This window comes from Protopterus annectens, chromosome 7.part1 (genome assembly GCF_019279795.1).
Source record: "Protopterus annectens isolate FY-2018-M chromosome 7.part1, PAN1.0, whole genome shotgun sequence".
Taxonomy (NCBI): Eukaryota; Metazoa; Chordata; order Ceratodontiformes; family Protopteridae; genus Protopterus; species Protopterus annectens.
Window position 1 is genome coordinate 304,828,202 of NC_056740.1, and position 19,656 is coordinate 304,847,857.

The window sequence follows — 19,656 nt, forward strand, 5'->3', positions numbered from 1 at the left end:
GGACACACTACAGCCCCCAGAGTGTTCACCAAATGCATGGCAGTGGTTACGGCTCACCTGAGACGTCAAGGATTCCAGGTGTTTCCATATCTAGACGACTGGCTCCTCACTGCCACCACCAGGCATCAGCTTCTCCAAGCCAGAAATTACACCATTCACACTTGCAGAGGGCTAGGAATTTTTATAAATTTCGAAAAATCTGCCTTGTCGCCTTGTCAGTATATTACTTTTATAGGCGCAAGATTGGACACCGTACAACTTTCAGCAAGGTTGCCAGACCAAAGGATCTTGGACATTCAAAGACACGTCCAAGTGATTCTATTCAGCAACAAAATTCAGGCCAGATTTGCTCTGAAAGTACTGGGTCTTATGGCGGCTGCCATAACACTTCTTCCCCTCGCCCGCTTTTACATGCGGCTTCTACAATGGATGCTATTCACCCAATGGTCCTTTCAACAACTTCCCATGCGTCACGAGATCATAGTAACTCCAACTTGCAAAAGACATCTGACGTGGTGGATATTATCCCCGCAAATCCATCAAGGCAGACCATTTGTTCCTCTTGCCCCGGTTGCCACAGTTACATCGGACGCCTCCCTGATCGGGTGGGGGGGGCATTATCAGGGCAGAATGGTCCATGGCACTTGGCAACCTTTCGAGTACCATCTGCACATAAATGTTCTGGAGATGAGAGCAGTGCTTTTAACGTTGCAAGCCCTCAACGACTCTCTTCCCTGGGAACTATTGCAGTCCAAACGGACAATATGTCCATAGTGTGGTATATAAACAAACAGGGCGGAACCAAGTCCTATCCACTGTGTTGAGAGGCTCTCAGACTTTGGCAATGGGCAATCTCCTCTCACCGGTTTCTGATAGCAACGCACATCCCCGGGAAATCCAACATCATAGCGGACAGATTGAGCAGAGCTATTCTCATGCCTCACGAATGGTCTCTCAAACAGTCAGTGACGGAAGAGATTTTTCAGAAGTGGGGTCTTCCTTGCTGCGACCTTTTCGCTACACCTCAAAACAGCAAATGCCCAGACTTCTTCTCTCTCTTCCCCCTTCCAGGCCATCCCCCCAGAGACGCTCTAACCCAAGATTGGCCCCGGGGACTTCTTTATGCCTTTCCACCTTTTCCGCTGATACCTCAGCTAATTCAGAAAGCAACCGCTTTGGGAGCTAAGTTGATTCTCATTGCCCCTTATTGGCCTCGACAGATATGGTTTCCGTTCCTACATCATTACCTCTTGGTACAGCCATGGCATCTGGACCCAGTTCCAGATCTTCTGACCCACCAGTCGGGTCAACTGCACCAATCCATACCCTCTCTCAACCTCACTGCTTGGTTGCTCCACTTCCATCCTTAGCCAAGCTTCCTATGATTTCTAATCCTGTACGGGATATCATAGTAGCTTCCCTAAAATCTTCTACCAGAAAGATTTACACTAGTAAATGGCGACGTTTCTCTTTCTGGGCAAAAGCTAGGAACATAGACCCCTATACTGCTCCAGTTCATTTGGTATTGGACTTCCTAGCTGACATTTTTCATTCTAGATCCTCTTCTTCCACAGTGAAAGTTCAACTGGCAGCCATTTCAAATTTTCATATAGGCTTTTTGGACCACAACATTATGTCACATAAACTTTGCAAGGCATTCCTTCGAGGTATCTTTTTATTGAAACCTCCGATTAGAGACCCCCCACCACAGTGGGATCTAAATTTAATTTTAACATCCTTGATTCTTCCCCCGTTCGAACCTGCAGCTGCCTGTTCTTTGAAATTGATTTCTTGGAAGACACTTTTTCTAGTTGCCATTACATCTGCCGGAAGAGTATCTGAGCTTCATGCTCTCTGTGTTCGCCATCCCTATCTAATATTCCACAAAGACAGGGTATCCCTAAGAACTAATCCGTCTTTCTTACCAAAGGTGGCATCACAAACTAACCTAAATCAATCCATTGATCTTCCAGTATTTTTTCCGGACTATTCTGATAGAGCTGAACAAAAGTTACATTATCTCGATGTTCACCGCCAGCTCAGATATTATCTGGATAAGACAAAAATTTTTAGGAAATATGATCAACTATTTCTATCCTATGCAGAGAACAGGAAAGGCCTTCCAGTTTCTAAGGTAACTTTATCTAGGTGGCTGTCTTTTGTGATCACTTACATTTATCAGCTCACAGGCAAAGAGTCGGTTTCTAACCCAAAAGCCCATTCTACCAGAGCTCTAGCTACATCTACAGCTTTTCAAGCTAGACTTCCAATAGACACTATTTGTGTAGCAGCCACATGGGCCTCTCCTCATACCTTTGTTTCACATTACAAATTAGATTTGGTCTCCAGAGACAGAGCAAATTTTGGTTCCACCGTTCTCAAGAGTCTGTTCCATTGAGCCACCCAGGATAGAGGTGCTAGGGACGCGGTCCCATCCAGCAAGAATGAAGGCGAGATTGACAACTTAACATTTAGATGTTATGTACCTACCATAACGTTCCATGTTAGTTGTCTTCTCTCGCCTTCTTTCTTGCATCCCGCCCTCCATCCCCCTAGCCTGGTCAGACCGGGAAGATTATACATCTTCTATTAAGAGGTTATTACCTTTTTTCTAGCTGTTCAACTCCTAGTGTCACTAGATTATGTTGATCCTTTCTAGAGGTTTATGATGTTATTTAGTATCCTTATTTTCTTCCTCCTCTTAAGTTGGAAGAAAATACTGCTATTTCTTTAGCTACCAAATGAGATCTGAGTAATCTCCGCCTTGCGTCATGGGATATAGGGTTGCCTCGAGCTGGTAAAATTAGCTCTCGAGCTTAGCAAGTGCCGAGTCAGAGCCGAGGATCGGCTCCGATCCCATCCAGCAAGAAAGAAGGCAAGAGAGAGAAGACAACTAACATGGAAATACACTTTACAATAGAAGGAAGAAAGAAACTACTTCAGTTACCTTATAAGGCCATAACTTCTCATCACAATAAGAGTATAAGATGTCTCAACAAGAAAATTAAGGCAGCTATTAGGCTAGCAAAGCCTCCTATAAACATAGGTTTGCTTCTGAGACTAAGGATAATTATATGTCCTTCTTCTGCTGTAATAGAAAACTTAGGGATAATACATGTCACTGCTCAAAACTTGTCTGTAGATTCACCTCCAATTCAAATCCTAAAGACTGCCAACAAATTAGTTAACAAGTCTTCTGCAAATTCCTCTCCTCAAAGGACATCCGAAACCTCTTGTATCAGAGGCACATGGGATATATACAAGTGACCCTAATGAACATCAGGTGTTTCAGCTAATTGGCGATTCTGAATGCCCATGATTTGATTCATCATTTTAATGGACAATTCAAGGCTAATAAAGCCAAACCCCACTAGCTTTGGATATACATATTTTGGCCTTGTTATGACCTTGTCACCACAGCACAACCAGAGTGTTTGACTAAGCATAAGAAACACAGGGCTGTTATACCCAGCTGATGTCCATTATCATTAGGGTCACTGCAAAAATATCCCAAACAACAAACTAAAACAATAAGTGAGAAGGTCACTGAAAAAACAATCAGTAAAAATAAAATTAAAACTCCAGCAAAGCTAGAACCTCCACTGAGTGACATCCCAAACCTCTTGTATCAGAGGCACATGGGATATATGCAAATGACCCTTATGAACATCAGGTGTTTCAGCTAATTGGCGATTCTGAATGCCCATGACTTGTTTCATCATTTTAATAGACAATTTCAGGCCAGTAAAGCCAAACCCCACTAGCTAAAACAATAAGTGAGAAAGTTTTCATTTTGTTTTTACTGATTGGTTTTTCAGTGACCTTCTAACTTATTGTTTTAGTTTGTTGTTTGGGATATTTTTGCAGTGACTGTTTTAGTTTGTTGTTTGGGATATTTTTGCAGTGACCCTAATGATAATGGACATCAGCTGGGTATAACAGCCCTGTGTTTCTTATGCTTAGTCAAACACTCTGCTTGTGCTGTGCTGATGAGGTCATAACAAGGCTGAAATATGCATATTCACAGCTAGTTGGGTTTGGCTTTATTGGCCTGAAATTGTCCATTAAAATGACAAAATATGTCATGGGTATTCAGAATCGCCAATTAGCTGAAACACCTGATGTTCATAAGGGTCATTTGCATATATCCCATGTGCCTCTGATACAAGAGGTTTGGGAGGTCACTCAGTAGAGGTTCTAGCTTTGCTGGAATTTTCATTTTGTTTTTACTGATTGTTTTTTCAGTGACCTTCTCACTTATTGTTTTAGTCTCCTGAAAGGACAGTAATCTTAAAGTTCTTTCTAAGACTAAAAATACTTCTTCAGTTGGTTCCAACAACATTCCAGGTTGCTTTATAAACAGTGTCAAGCAGTTCCTTACTGTTCTGCCCCTTAAAATCTTCAACCCAAGCATAGCCAAGGGCTAAGTTCTTGATCAGTGGTGCAGTATGATAATGATGCCCCTTCATAAGGGTGGCCTTATCACTGACCCAAACAACTATAAACCTGTTATCCTTACTGGTCTTGTCTGCATTAGCCGTACTGGTCTTGTCTGCAAAGCCACAGAACACATCATCACTGACCAAGGCATTAAAAATGTAATCAGGCTCAACCTGCCGTAAATTGAATTTGTTAAGGGCAGGTCACGCCTCTTTAGTCTTGTGAAATTCTTTTAAAAGGTCAGGCACACCATGGTCAGTGGTCACACTATTCATGCTATCTACCTAGACCCAGCCAAAGCATTTGATACCACACCACATGATAGGATTGTAAACATGCTAATAGACTTAAACATAGATCTGTATATGGAAAGATGGATTCTAAACAAGCTGAAGAAGAGAACACATGTTGTCAGGGCCTCCTCAGTTAAAGCAAAGGTGACCAGTGGTGTTTTTCAATGGTATGTATTAGGTCCCCTCCTTTTTGGCATTTATTTCTCTGATCTCAGCACTGACATCAAGGATCTCTAGCTGACTAAGTTCTCTGATGATTGCAAGTTGGGTGTACTTGTCAAATCAACAGATGATAATAAACTCTTTTCAAGTGGAACTGTTACTCATTAACACATGGTGCACTAAGAAAGGGCTCAAACTAAATGCAATGAAATGCAGTATCATCACATTCAGAAAACAAAACATTCCTACTACCTCCTGCGCCAATGACACACAACTCTCCAGTCAGTCTGTCATCAGAGACCGGGGCACCTGGGCTGATGGCTCCCTCTCTTTTGATCACCACATAACAGCTGGTGTCTGGAAGTTCTTTTGTATCACAATTAATCACCAAGACCATGTCTTCCAATACCAAGGAAGTTATTTCCCACTGTAGTGTGCCCTATTTAAACCTTTAAATCCATTATAGAATATAATGCACCCTTTGGCATGTATCTCACTAAACATATAAAAAAAACTTGGAAAGACTGTTGACATTCCTAACAACTCTAGAGTCACTCTCTCCATACATACTCAGTGTCATATAGACTCTTGAGGGTATAACTATGCCTTACTTTCTATTCCCTCAGAGATCCCATTACTTGAGACCTCTTTTTATCAATGTGTCAAATAATAAAGCCAACATTAGTATTAGAGATCTGAATCTACATCATGGAATAAGTAAAACTAACTGAAGAGGCAGGTTTATCATCCATTGTCTGTCCATGCTGTGGAATAGACTTCCCTTGCCTATCAAACAATGTGATTCCCTGTTGGCCTTTAGACATAGCTTAGACAACTGGATGGGTACCTAAAATGCACTCCAGAACCTACAGGCCTTGCCTGTCTTTGAAAAGGTTGGTAGAGCTTTATGATGGTTATTTGTAAGGCACACATGGCCTGTGGTCTAATAGCCATGTGTATCCTATGATTCCTAAAAGTTCCCACCTGCCTGTCTGTTACAGTATCAAAATACATTCTTTGACAAAGGCACTTCCTTTAGTATTGGGATGCCTAGTAGTGCCAACATAGTTCTTTGAAGTGTTTTCTGTGATTTTGGTAAAATTAATGCACTCTAGCTCCTTATTTAAAAGAAAATTTTACAGGGAAGCCCCTTATCACCTGGTTTGAATGTTGGTGTACTGTCTGTGAGATATCATGCTATAATAAGGATACAATATTTCCTCTATTTCAGGTTCCCCTCATCCTTCTTGTAGAGTTATTCCTTTAGTTAGAGAAGTTAAGCTGTACAGTTTTGAAGAAAACATTCTCCAAAAATATAAGATCTGATGTTGCCCTTTTCTTTCTTCCTCAACATATGGGTTTGGATCTGATCTTCGGATCTGACTTGGACACTTATTCTAGACTTAGGATCCAGCTCTCAAGCTCCTCCCTATACCCATAATGCTCTACTGCATCCCCAAAGCCTCAGATCTCATTTGCCGTCATCGCGAACAGACACAGGATTCCAAGATCTTGAGCTGTTTGTGGTTTCGGGAATTACAAAGCTTTTATTCATATTTTTTGGTTTCTTCCTTATATAATAATCTGTCCTCCCTCTAAGTCTTTCTTGCTGGTGTTAGGGCATTTCTTTCCATTTCTGCTGTTTAATACCTTTTTAAGTGGTACCTGTTTACCATTGCTGGTAATTCTTTTTACTCATATTTGAGGGCATTTCTTGTTTACCATAGTTGGTACCAGACCCTTTTCTATTTCATTTAAAAAAAATATATGTTCTATTTACTTTTTACTTTTTATTCTTTGTGTTAATTAGTGTGAACTCATTGTTTTAAGATTCTGTATTTTTTTTCACAGCTATATCAGGAAAAACCCACAGGTTTCAAAAAGTGCATTACATGTGGGCATAAAATTCTGAATTCAGATGCCCACAAGGAGTGTGTGTATTGTCTAGGGGCTGATCATTTAGATATGGCATGCAAAATATGCTCCACCTTCAACCCTAGGGCTTTAGCAGATTGGCGCAATAAACTAATTTTAAGCAGTCTTCTGCCATCCACTTCTGTTTCAGGGGTTCAAACCTCTTCCAAACACAGAAAATCCACTCCTTTGAAGGACAGGAAGTGCTCCCCTCCAAAGTCCCCCAGATCTTCCTCAGAGCCTATGACAGAAATGAAGAAATCATAGGATCCAATGCTATCGGATCCTAAGATTCGTCAGTTGGATGCAAAGACTTCAAATCCTAAGGCTACCACTACTGTTATTACAATTAGTCTGACAGTGACTCCCTGGATCCTAAATCCTTGGATCCTAAGCAGGGATCTGCTTATAAGAGTACTACTCCTGAGTACACAATAAAACCAGTATCGCCTACCCCTCCTTCAAAGTTGCTTCAAATCCCAAAGAAGCACTCAAGGCCTCCTTCCACTTCTTCTCTTAGGTCCTCCGGGAGCTTATCAGAAGCAGACATGGGTAGGATGATGTGTAAGTTTCTCAGAGCTCAAATTCAGATGGAGGTCTTACCATCTCTGTCTCCTACTGGATCCATGAGTATGCCAACAACTTTTAAAGCTATTTTCTCTCCTTCTCATATCCGTCCTGTGTTTTCAGAGCCCCCGGATCTGAGATCCCCAAGAGGTCCATTGTCAGATCCAAGGAAGACTTTTTCCTCCACTCCAATTATATCATTGACTAGTTCTGCTCTGATACTGTCAGGTCAAAATAGGTCTCGGAGCTGAAGTGTCGGCATTGGGTCCAAGGGGATAGGCCCTGCTCTGATTTTGTTGGATTCTTCTCTTAGAGCCTCAGTCCTTGACAGTTTGGATCTGGTTCCCCCCTCGAGGTGCCAATTTGAAGGAGCTCTAGACCTGCCTTCATTGGGAGTTTCAGCTTCAAGGAGGCGGATTGAGGTTTTTCCAGGTCCGACGGCTTTCAAGATGGTGGAAGGGGCTTTTTCTCTTCACAGAGAACTGCGTTCTCTTGCCTTGGATCCTATTTCCTTTCCTCCATCATTTCATAGCTCTGTGGTGCTCAGGCCTATTCCACAGGGACAACCAGAACCAATAAGTGTCTAGCCAGTTCCATTAGAGGGCATTCCCCTCTCTTCCCACACCTCATCTGAACATCTCAGAGAGGAGGTGCATCAGAAGAGGACATGTAAAAGGAGACAAACTGATTCCCCATTGGAGTCTCTCCGCTACACTGTTTTTGATGAAGGAGAGGGGTCCCCCAGATCATCACCAGATGACATCTCCTTTGGAGATATTCTAGAGATACTGAAGTAGAAAGGTGGCTGGTCTTCCCAAAACCCCTCACCAGAAGAATTGGTGTTTTGGAGGCTTTTATTTCTGGACTATCTACGCCTTGGGTTACTCCCCCCAGTAGACAAACTTATTGATTTAGCTGCCATTCAGGCTTCAGAGGAACTGAATACCACCCCCCCCCCCCAAAAAAAAAACAGCAAGTTTTGCTCCCCCCAACTACAAACCATACTGGAGCAAAGGGGTGCTGATTGATGCTATGGTAGTGGTGGCAGCCACCAAGAAAGAGCTAAGAGAACAGAGATCTACTATCCACCCACCAAATAGGGAGTCTAGGGTGTTGGACAGGTTTGGGAAGTGAGTTTTTGCCTCAGCAACTTTTGCTGTGAGGTCAGTAAATTACCTGGAACATTTCACTCTCCTTCAGGAGAATTGAAAAAGGAGCTTTGTTACTGTCTCAGAGTACATATCTGCTGAAGATTACAAAAGGACATCTTCTCAACTGGCCACTGTCTTGTCCATATCCAGTACTTCTATGATGTTGATCTCTCGCATAGCTGAAGGTACCTCATGAGCAGCTGGTTCAGGTATTGTCATAAGAAGACATGCCTGGATGCGGCCTTGCAACTTTGTGGAACCCTTTAAGACAGGTTTTATTAACACCCCATTTTATGGCACTTCCTTGTTTGGGCCATCAGTAAAAGAGGCACTTACCAGTAGTAACCAAGATGGAAAGACTCTGTCTACTGTAGGAATCAAATTTTCTGCACCTCAACGAACTTTTCCAAAACCCAGTGGTAGATATCACCCTTGAGGCAGAAGATGTCTGCAAAATCAGGGCTTTAGAGATTCTTTTTTCAGATAGGCCCTTTCAGCGTTCCTGAATTGCTGCCCAACTCCCAACTCTGGAGGTAGTTGGGGGTTAACTTTCTTTGCACCCAGACGATTGGGCAAGTATAACACAAGATACATGGGTGCTAAGCATAATATCCAGGTGTTATTACATACCATTTCCCTTTTTCTATCTTGCAAAAGGAAGATACTTGCCGGAGTTCCACCCAGTCAAAGAAAGGCAGCAGCACAGGAAGTCAAAAAGTTGCTAGGTAAAAAAATAGTCATCCAAAAGGTCCCATCAGACCACATAGGATTCGGACCCTATTCATGCTTCTTTTTAGTGCCAAAGAAAACAGGGGACCTTAGACCTGTTTTGGATCTGAGCAACTCAAATCAGTATGTAAAGAAAGCAAAGTTCCGAATGTGCTATATAGCTTTTCAGGATGTGTATTATCACAGCAAAGTAGACAGGCTGCGCAGAAGATATCTTCACCTCTGGCTGGGAGCTAGTCATTACCAGTTCAGAGCACTACCCTTTGGACTCACTACAGCCCGAGGGTGCTTACCAAATGCATTGCAGTAGTGGAAGCTCATTTGAGGCTAAAGGGATTCCATGTATTTCCATACCTAGGTGACTGGCTCCTTACTGCCCCCTCCAAGCATCTTCTTCTACTTGCATGGGACTATTTGCTCTAGATTTGCAATTCTCTGGGGATAACTGTAAATCATGCCAAATCAGTCACAACAAAACAGATAGCTTCTGTATATCCTCATCATATTTCCACTATAAGGAGTCAGGTCCTTTCTCCTTGCTCATTCAGCTCTTCCAGGAAGGTCAGTACTGCAGGTATTAGATTCCATAGCAGCGGCCGTTATTCTACTTCCTTTGACACTCTTCTTTATGCAGGTTCTGCAATGGACTCTAGCTGTACAATGGTCCATTCTGTATTAACCCCTATCCTTTCTAATCAGGCTCACCCCAGTTTGCATACAACACATCAATGGTGGATACAGTCTGACGATCTACATCTAGGTAGGTCCTTTGTTGTACCAGCTCCTATGGCCACAGTAACCACAGAGGCTTCTTAGTTGGGGTGGGGGTGGGGCATTTCTTGGGAAGAATGGTACAAGGCACATGACCCCCCCCCCCAAGAGACCAAGTTGCATATCAATGTCGTAGAGATGAGAGCAGTCCTATTAACATTGCGGACAGTTTAGGGTGCTCTCCTATTGGGGACTATTGCAACACATCCTAAAAAATTCAGACAGTCACAAATTCAGAGTACTCCTAAAAGAACACCTTACTAATCACTGACTATGCTCCTGCACAGTTCCAGGATAATTACACCGGCATGTTGTGTCTTACTCTGACTAGATCAACTCTGTATGCAAACCAATTTATACTCCCCTATGAGGCAGCAAGTTATTATTTGTGTGTTTATTTTCAAGATTTGTACACGTGATGGTATATTATGAACTAGCCTTCTAATCTTTTGTAACTTTTAATCAAATATTCCTGTATTTGTACACATTATGCGTTACTCTGCTGTATTTTTCCACTGCTGTTTTTCTGTTAATTACTTGAAGCTTTTCTCCCTGGGTCTTTGCTGAAAACAGACTCCTGGCCCAGTCGGACACTGCACGGAAATGTAGACCAAGATCATGTTTGTAGTCTGGTACATCAACAAACAAGGATGAACTCGATCTTACCTCCTTTGCAGAGAGGCCATGAGACTATGGGAATGGGTGATCTCATCAGACTGCTTTCTAATTGCGATGCACATTTCAGGGAAAACTAACATGCTAGTGGACAAACTAAGCAGATCCATTTTGATCCCTCATGAGTGGTCTCTCAATCAGTCTGTTTCATAGGTATTCTTCTGGTGTTGGGACCGACCTTGCTGCAACCTATCTGCCAATCCCGCCAGGGGGGGTTACCAAGAGATGCTGTAGTTCATGCTTGTCCCTCTGGTTGGCTTATGCTTACCCTCCTGTTCACATGATCCCAAAATTTTTACAGAAAGCAAGCAGGCTGAAGAGCTCAGTAATCCTCATTGCCCCCTTTTGGCCTCAGCAAGTATAGTTCCCCTTCCTGTGGTTTCATCTTTATCTTCCATGGACACTGGAGCCAACTCTGGATCTCCTGTAACACCCATCAGGGATCCAACATCCCAACATTCAAGCCCTAAGACTAACCACATGGTTTCTCCACTTCCAGTAATAGACAGACTAGACTTTCTTCCCCTGTATGTGATAATATTTTGGCGTCTCAAAATAAATCTACCAAAAAAGTATACAAAAGCAAAGGGAAATGATTCTCCCTTTGGACTTTGAATAAAGGCATCGATTATTTTTCTGCCCCAATCTCTACTATTCTCCAATTTTTGACAATGCTTTTTGAAGAAGGCGCTAGTTTCTGTACAGTCAAACTTCAACTGGCACCTATTTCTAATTTTTACATGGGGAACAGACATTTTTCTCTGGCTTGTCTAAACTATGTAAGGCATTCATGAAAGGAATTTTTCTTCTAAGGCCTCCAATAAAAGATCCCTCATCTCCTTGGGATCTGACAGCTGTACTACAAGGCCTAACACACAAACCTTTTGAGCCTTCTGCTAGATCTGAGCTGTAATTTCTATAATGGAAAACAGCTTTTTTGGTAACCATCACATCTGCAGAGAATATCTGAACTCTAGGCTTTCTCTGTCCAAAATCTCCTTACATAATTTTTCATAAGGATAGGGTTAGCTTACGGATCAACCCTTCATTTTTACCTCAAGTGGTTTCCGAGAATAACATTCCCAATCCATCCATTTACCAGTTTTCTTTCTAAAATTTTCCATAAGGGAGAGTACATGCTGCATCTTCCTGATGTGCAGACAATTATATTTTTAGCTTCACAGGAGAAGACAACTCAGAAAATCAGACCAACTCTTTGTTTCCTGTTCTCCAAAAAGACTAGGTTATACAGTATTCAAAGTCAACAGACTGTATTTCCTGGATTTATTCTCAGAAAAGGATAACATTACCTAAAACTCCCAAGGCTCATTCAACCAGATCTATGGCCACATCATCTGCTTTTTCGTCAAGAATATCTATTGACAACTTTTGTGCTGCAGCTACATGGTCCAATGTTCATACTTTTGTTAATCATTAAAGTTTGGATATTATTTCTAGAAACAGAGCTGCCTTTGTTTTGGTGGTACACCAGAATATTCTTTCATGAGAGCCAACCAAGATCAACATAGCTGGGGAATCTGTCTGAGAAAGAATGAAAAGGACAACATCAGATTTAAAAGTTATGATGTCCTTCTCTTCTCATGTTGCAGTATTCATAACTGTAGGGAGGTTGCTGTCTGCAACACCGGACATCTGGCCAGTATAGCCAAAGTCTTAGGAGCAGAGGTACATGCAATGTTTGATGTCAGAGCCATAAACCAACGTTGACTATTTCTTACAGTAAATAAGCATCTGTGTAGTCTGTTTTCATTCTTCCTCAACTTCCCTCCCAAACAACCCCCATCCAGTTTCCTGGAGAAACCTTTTGGTCTATATTGGAACCTACAGTTCCAGCTTTCTATCAAACTATTCCTGTCTCTGTTTTTACTATGGGGATAGGGCAGCAAACTCGATCTGAGGCAATGGGGATGTAATAGAGCATTATGATTAGAGGGTGGAGCTCAAGAGCTGCATCCTAAGTCTGGAATAAGCGGTCAAGTCGGATCCGAGGATCAGGTCCAAACCCTTACTTTGAGGAAGAATGAAAATGGACAACACAGATGCCTAGTTATGGTAAGAACTTAACTTTTAATTAACTTTCAGTGTTTTTTATTTTCTTTGCAAAATTCTGTCGAGCATGATTTACACCTTAATTTCTGTTAAAAGCTGTCTTGCCACTGTTACGAAAAATAAAATGACCAAGCAAGACACACATAGGGTTTATGTTTTTTACTTAATCCAAGACTTCATGGCTTTAGACTGTGATTGTTTGGAGTTTTATTTGACTATCTGTTTAAGTAGAGCAAAGCTGTTTAGATTGTTCATGGAGAAGCAGGTTACTTTCACAACACTTTTTATACCTCTGGATCATTTTTAAGATGGTCTTAGCCAGCAAGTCCTTATTGTTTGAACATCATACTGACAGATGACACCAAATTCATCTGGGATTTAGCTAACCTCGTTCTGGTCTTGGAACTTGCCTGATATCATTGCTGCTTGAGAGAATCCTCCATTGGAGGAGCCACATTTTGACTCCCTCATTTCGGTCCTGCCATTTGAGCAAGTTGGATACTATCCATTTTGTTGTCTTTGGAAATAATTTTAATTTAGCGTCCTGGTTTATTTAGTCTACCTTTGAAAGTTTCAGAAGGCAGAATTGTAGTATCTCTTATTTTCCTAAGCTCATACTATGAGCCCATACCTGGACATTTCTTCTGTTTTTGCCTGAGGATTTCAGCTGCTTGTTTACTGAAAGACAAAGAAAGGTATTCTATAAAATTATAAAGCTTGAAATCCATAGTGTTAATCTGCAGTATGACATTGTGGATTTTTGAAAGGGCTGTGGTCACAAATGGTTAGCCATGAATGGAAAGCAGGGGAAGAAATGAGTACTCAGAAGATCACTGTCTTTTGGTAGTGATTTTCATGCACTTGTCATTTCTGTGACAAGAATGTCAATAATACATAGACAGAAATCAGATGGAAGGTAAGAGGTATCATGCCATCACTTGCTTATATCTACTAAAACAGAAACCTAGAACAAATCAGGAATAGAAGGTGATGTGTAATACCAGAGGCTGTGGCACAAGATGAGTCTGCTGCATTCTGTTATTAATGAGCACAGGGTCAGCTTTGCAGGCGTAACATAAACATGGTGTGCATTTCATTCTGACTGGATATAGTAGTGCAGGGATTCAGAGAGCATGTAGATGACACAGAGAACAAATGAGGAGTGAAAGTACATGTTTGAAAAGCTGTTATGTGCATAGTGTAAAAGACTGTTGATGAGGAAAAGAATGAAGGGAACACTGAAATGCTTGTCCTGTGGCTGAAAGCTGATGGGTAGTTATGGTACTCGGGCCACCAGATGAAAGTACAGAGGATAATGACACACTTAGGAACAGGATGAAGAGCTAGGTACAGCAAAACATAATTACATTTGTCTTTAGTCACTCAGGGTTAAACAAGAAGGGCATCGATGGAAGCTGTAATTTTGATGTGGTTGATGTGGTCTTCACCAGTTGTGAGGGTGTTGGAGGGTGCAGGTATGGGAACTTCATGGCAGCAGTGATTATGCCTTAGTGTAGTTCATGATCCGTGACACAGAAATTTGAAAAGCAGTAAAATGAGAGGTTTCTGGATAAAGAAGAGTAGACTTCGTTCTGATAAGAGACACTGAGGAGCAGAATGCAATGTTGGTTGGTAGCAGACAACTATTGGATAGCTTTTGGGTTTCATCCTCATATAAAGAAAAGAAAAAAAAATTGCAGAAAAGAAGGTAGCCAGTTTGGAAAAATGGTGAAAGTTGATGGAGATGTTAGTAAAAAAGAAACTGGCATACAGGATGATTAAAAATGGGGGGGGTTGAAAATTTTCTTATGAGCAGGTCAGAAAAAAGAAGACCGTTGTCACCAAAAGTCTAACATGTTTCTTGCTGCACTGGTGTCATACAGGGATAAAGCCCTGAATACAGCCCAGGTGACTTGAGTTCATCTAGTGGCTTGAGCACTTGACGGCATATGCAAGGTGTCTATCCTGGGGAAAGGACAGTGTCTGTCATCTGACGTGTACCTCTTCTGCACTAATACGGCTCTGCTGGAAAGCAGATGGTTATCAGGTGGTTGGAGGTGGGAGCTGAACTGGAAGGATGTGAAAGCCAGTGAAGGCAACCCCTCTCAGTCCTTTTTGGAGAATGTGTATGCATGGACTAAAGGGTGTAAGTACCCCTCACACTGATGCGAGTGTTTACATTACTGCTGTGGATAAGAGTTAGGTTCTTAAAATAAAAACTCCTCTTGCTAACAGAACACTGGTGAGATCACAGGCTACCCTATGGATGTCTGAATCACAGCCCTTTAGAAGCTTGATTATCAGCAGGCACAAAGGCAAAAATGATACAATTAAAAAAGGTTTAAGGGGTTTGTATAGAAATGTATAGCTGCAGGTGGGGGCATGGACAAAATAAATTATTCAGTGTATTAAAGAACATATGAGGTCACAGTCAGACAGTGGAATACCGAAAAGAGAGTAAATGATGACACTAGACATATGGAAGAATTGTATAAAAAAGTTATTTAATTCATTATTTACAAAGTAATAGAAGGGCAGCAGTGGAAGATAGTAAGGGGTGGATGCTGACAAATCAGATTATAATTAGGAAAGAAGTAGAGGAGGAACTCCTAGAAATTAGGAAGATGTGGCACATGGTTCCAGTGAGCTGCTTTCCTATGTATGTACAGTTTAGTTGCTTTGTGAGCCACTGGCTAGACTTTGCAGTCTCCTCTTGGCAGCTGGAGTGGTGGTATAGAAATGAAGCATGACAGCACTGGTGCTACTGCATAGAGATGGATTTGGGAAGGAGTTCATCATTTATACACCTGTTAGTGTTACATCCATCACATGGAACATCATGAAAAAAATTCTACAGAACATGTTGCTGCAATTCCTGAACACTAATGGTCTTACAGTTGAGCAGCAGCAGGGCTTTACACAGTAGAGTTCTTGCCATTCCAGCTTTATCCATTTTCATGAGTAGGTAGCCAGAAAGGTGTAAATATAAGGAATCCAGTGGGTATGGTTTGTCTATATTTCTGCCACACAGGAGACTAGTAGGAGTGCTCAGTGTTCAAACAATCAAACTTAAACCCTACTGTAAGCCTTCAAAGAGCATGAGGGTCCACACTGGTCTGGAAACTAGAGCAGAGGATTAAGGCTATGAGCTGTTAGGCTGCTTATTGTATTCCAGGGTTTAATTCCTGTGAGTTCCGGTTGCTTATTCTGTAACTCTGAACAAATCATTTAACCAGACGTGCTCCCAGCTAAGACTGAAAAAGGTCATTGTGGATTGATGTTCTACCCTTGTTGACAGATATAAATAAATAAATACATATAAATAGGTTGCTGGCACGGATACAGGACTGACCCGAGTTGAAGTAGAGAAATGTGGTATAAAGCAGTTATCTGAGGAAAGCATTCATTAGTGAGGTGCCACAAGGTTTAGTTCTAGGACTGATTCTTTTCAGCATATTTATGTCAGATGTCACACCGGGGCTGTAGACCAAGATGGAGCTGTTTGCTGATGACACTAGGATTGAACAGTATGCACAAAAGTGAAGTTCATCTTCAGTGAGACCCATAAAGGCATACAGGCTGGGGTACCTAATCAGAAGCTGTGCTTTGGTGAAGAAATGTTTAAAGTAGTGGAGGTATCCAGGAAGAACATACAGACTGCATGGAGTGCCCTGGTTAGAACAGAAGAAGAAAAATGTATGAGGACTATAATCATGCTTAGGATGTATTTTGCAGAGCAGTATGAAAGATCACTGGCTAAGGCCAACACAGCATTGAATTTCTTATGTAAAATAATGCTCTTAAGAGGCACAGTAGTCACCTTGCTATTGTACATGACATTAGGAAGGCCATATTTGGAGTTCTGCTATCCAGTTCTGTTAGTTATCCAGAGAAATGAAGGGTAGGACTGTTATAGCATAAATAGCAGAGCTACCACAGTAGAGTGGGGTGTAAAAACGGTAGAATTATGAGAAAGAATTCTTAAATGCCTGGCACATACACACAGGAATAAAGAGGGAGACTAGGTGGTTTGACATGGATATACCACATTTCCAGGTGGCAGCAAGCGAGAGACTGAGAAAGAAAAGCTGGATAGGGCAAAATTCATGATTCAGACACAGTGACAGATTTAAGAAAATACCGTTTCTTGAACAGGAAGGTGAGGCCTTGAAATGCATTACCATGGGGTATTGTGGAATTTTGGTTAACATATTGGTTCAAAGAAGGCACATAGAAATAAGAAGGGTAAGGATAAGGAGAGTGGCAACTATAAAGTGGTAGCCAGCATAATCAGATGAACTAATTAGACTATGGCTGTTCTGTCAGCATCCTTGCAAATTCATATGTAAATAGGTAGTGGATTTTTCAACTAGCCAAGGCCCCCCCCCAACACACACACACTTTCTCATAGTACTGTTAGCACTGAGACTTCTATTCCACATTTTCCAGCACTGCAAGACCGTGAAATTAGAAACAAACTGTTTTGTACCATGTATATGGCAATAGCCACTAAGGCCGCATGCCTACATTTTTTTATTCTGGTTTGCAGTTTAGTATAATATGTTAAATAGTATTTTCATATAGAAAATACTTTCTGTTAGAGTCAGTCTCTGTTATGTCCAGCAGCTTTTCCTAGAATAAATGAAAAAGGTAAATTAAAAGATCAAGAGAAGACCATGGGAAAAGATTGTGAATGGTTGTATCCTTGAGGGGGTGAAAATATATGTGAGTAATTATACACGCAGTCTGTGGTGAACAAATGGATTAAAAAAACACTTTTGATAATTATTTTACTTTAAGACATTCTTAACTCCAAACTACACATTGGAAAAAACAATCAAACTAAATATAGTTTGAAACGAAACTGCTGATATGTAAGAGTTGTAGACCTTTGACTGGTAAGTAGAAAGTTTCTCTGTGGTAGTGGGTGTGATTCTGTCTGTATTTTTTTTTATGTGCTTACATTTTTTTAAACCAATGCTAGTCTTCTTTCTTATTAATTTCCCTCAATTGTTAAGTAAATGTCATTAATTTAAGAATTACTGTAGTGAAGTAAAAAGTGCATTTTTTGAGAAACATAATTGGGTATAATATACTAGAACACAGTTTCAGCAATACACTTTATTGGAACCAATCACCAAAATGTTTAAGGATATACATTGCTTGATATTTGCTGTTTCTTTGTTCCAGTTTACAGGCCAGTGTCAGTGCCGTCCTGGTTTTGGAGGCCAAACTTGTACTGATTGCCAAGAAAACTACTGGGGGAATCCAAGCATCCACTGTCGAGGTAAGTTTATGTATTATGTGCTTGTTTATAAATAATACAGTTTAGATTTACTTTGCAGCTCATGTGCTCTTCTTGAGAGTAGCTGCCTACTTTTTCAGGGATATCCATAGGGATGAGGGGTGTTGAGTGACTTGCTAAGTTATGGGCAATGTATTGTGAAAGTCAGAGCTAATAGGTTTGTAGGTTCATAGGTAGATACTAGGCTATCGGCCCAAGGGCCTACGTAAGCCTAGCCAGCAAGGTACCATAGCTTATGCACCCAAGAAAGTTATTAATAATTATTAAAAAAAAGTCTTAATTTTTGCAGCCAGTACCATTATGACTGTGCTGTATTGCATTTCTAATTGGTTAATGCTGTTCCCATTTTCTGTCATTGTTTTTAAGTTTGTTACCACAGCAAATACAGTAAGTGTTTGTGTGCAATATATTGGAACATTGGAGCATGGAGGGTGTGAGAGTGAGAAGTAGCTTAGGTGTGCATGTTGTTGATCTGAAGTGTGGATGAGAGATCTGTAGTATGAGATGATTCAGGATTTTTTGAGGCTCTGAAGTTATAGAGAATGGGCAATTGAGCAGGGTTTTATGGACACTGAGAAGAATTCAGTAGGTTGGTCCTGGATAATTTTGCTGTACTTACAGAGAAAAGATAAGAAGATGCTGCAACAGGTGGGGCTGCCAGTAGGTTATGATAGATAGGACATGTAGGTTAGTGTAAAGGGGTAGGGAGATTATGGGATGCGTCTGAAAGTGGTTGTACAATAGAGGATAAAAAGTGGTATGTAGTGTTAAAACATGCAGCACAGAATAGGTATACAGTGTAAAACACTTTTGATGAGAGAAGCTAAGACCTTTTCAGTAAATTTAAAGCTGCAGAATCAAACTAATCTAAACAGAAAACAGCTTCCAATAAAACATTTTCCTGCATTCCCAGTCATTTTACTCTCTTCACATTCTAATGAACCATTAGCTCTAGAAGAGAGAGAAATACACATGCACATACATGTACAAACAAAAACATACCTCTTGACTTCATGGTGAAAAAATGTTGGAGAAAGGCAAAAATAATGGTAGGACAAAGGCCAAAGTTAGATCAGGTGCAGATTTTATTGTTTTTATAAACTTAGTAAGTTGCTAGAATAACAGGTTTTACATTAGCATGCATTTTTGTGAAGAATATGAAGTGTGAAACTCAAATGTCCATCATTGTTTATTGACTGTAACCTTAAATGATTTGCCGGAAAAACACAACTTTTATGAGGACCAGACCAAAACATGAGTAAAAAATCTGGATATCATGCGAATTCCTGGACAGTTGAGAGATACAGAGGCAAACTCTGCAGTTGGTCCGAAAAGTATGAAAAATAATAAGCTAAAATAACATATCTACCCCTGTTTTTAATAGTTGTCCCAGTTTTTGTGCTGTAAGAAGAAATAAGGTTGACATTCCCTTCTTGGTTAAGTAGTCTACTAACTTTTTGTGTTGCTTGCCATAGGATGTAGTGATTATTCTCAGAAAGAATTTTCTCTTTTGTGCTACTATCTCTTGGGCATAGAAACAGGGCACTGTCAATCCTGTCTGCTGTTGAAGGAGTTTATC

The 19,656-nt window shown here is 40.9% G+C and overlaps 1 protein-coding gene across 1 annotated transcript in view; it reads left to right on the top strand.

Moving 5' to 3' along the window:
- LAMB2 (laminin subunit beta 2) overlaps positions 1 to 19,656 on the top strand; it is a 3,750,789-nt gene that overhangs the window by 3,034,970 nt on the left and 696,163 nt on the right. Inside the window, exon 23 of the mRNA XM_044078730.1 lies at positions 17,963 to 18,059. Within this exon, the coding sequence (XP_043934665.1) occupies positions 17,963 to 18,059 (97 nt within the window). The remainder of the gene's footprint in view (positions 1 to 17,962; positions 18,060 to 19,656) is intronic.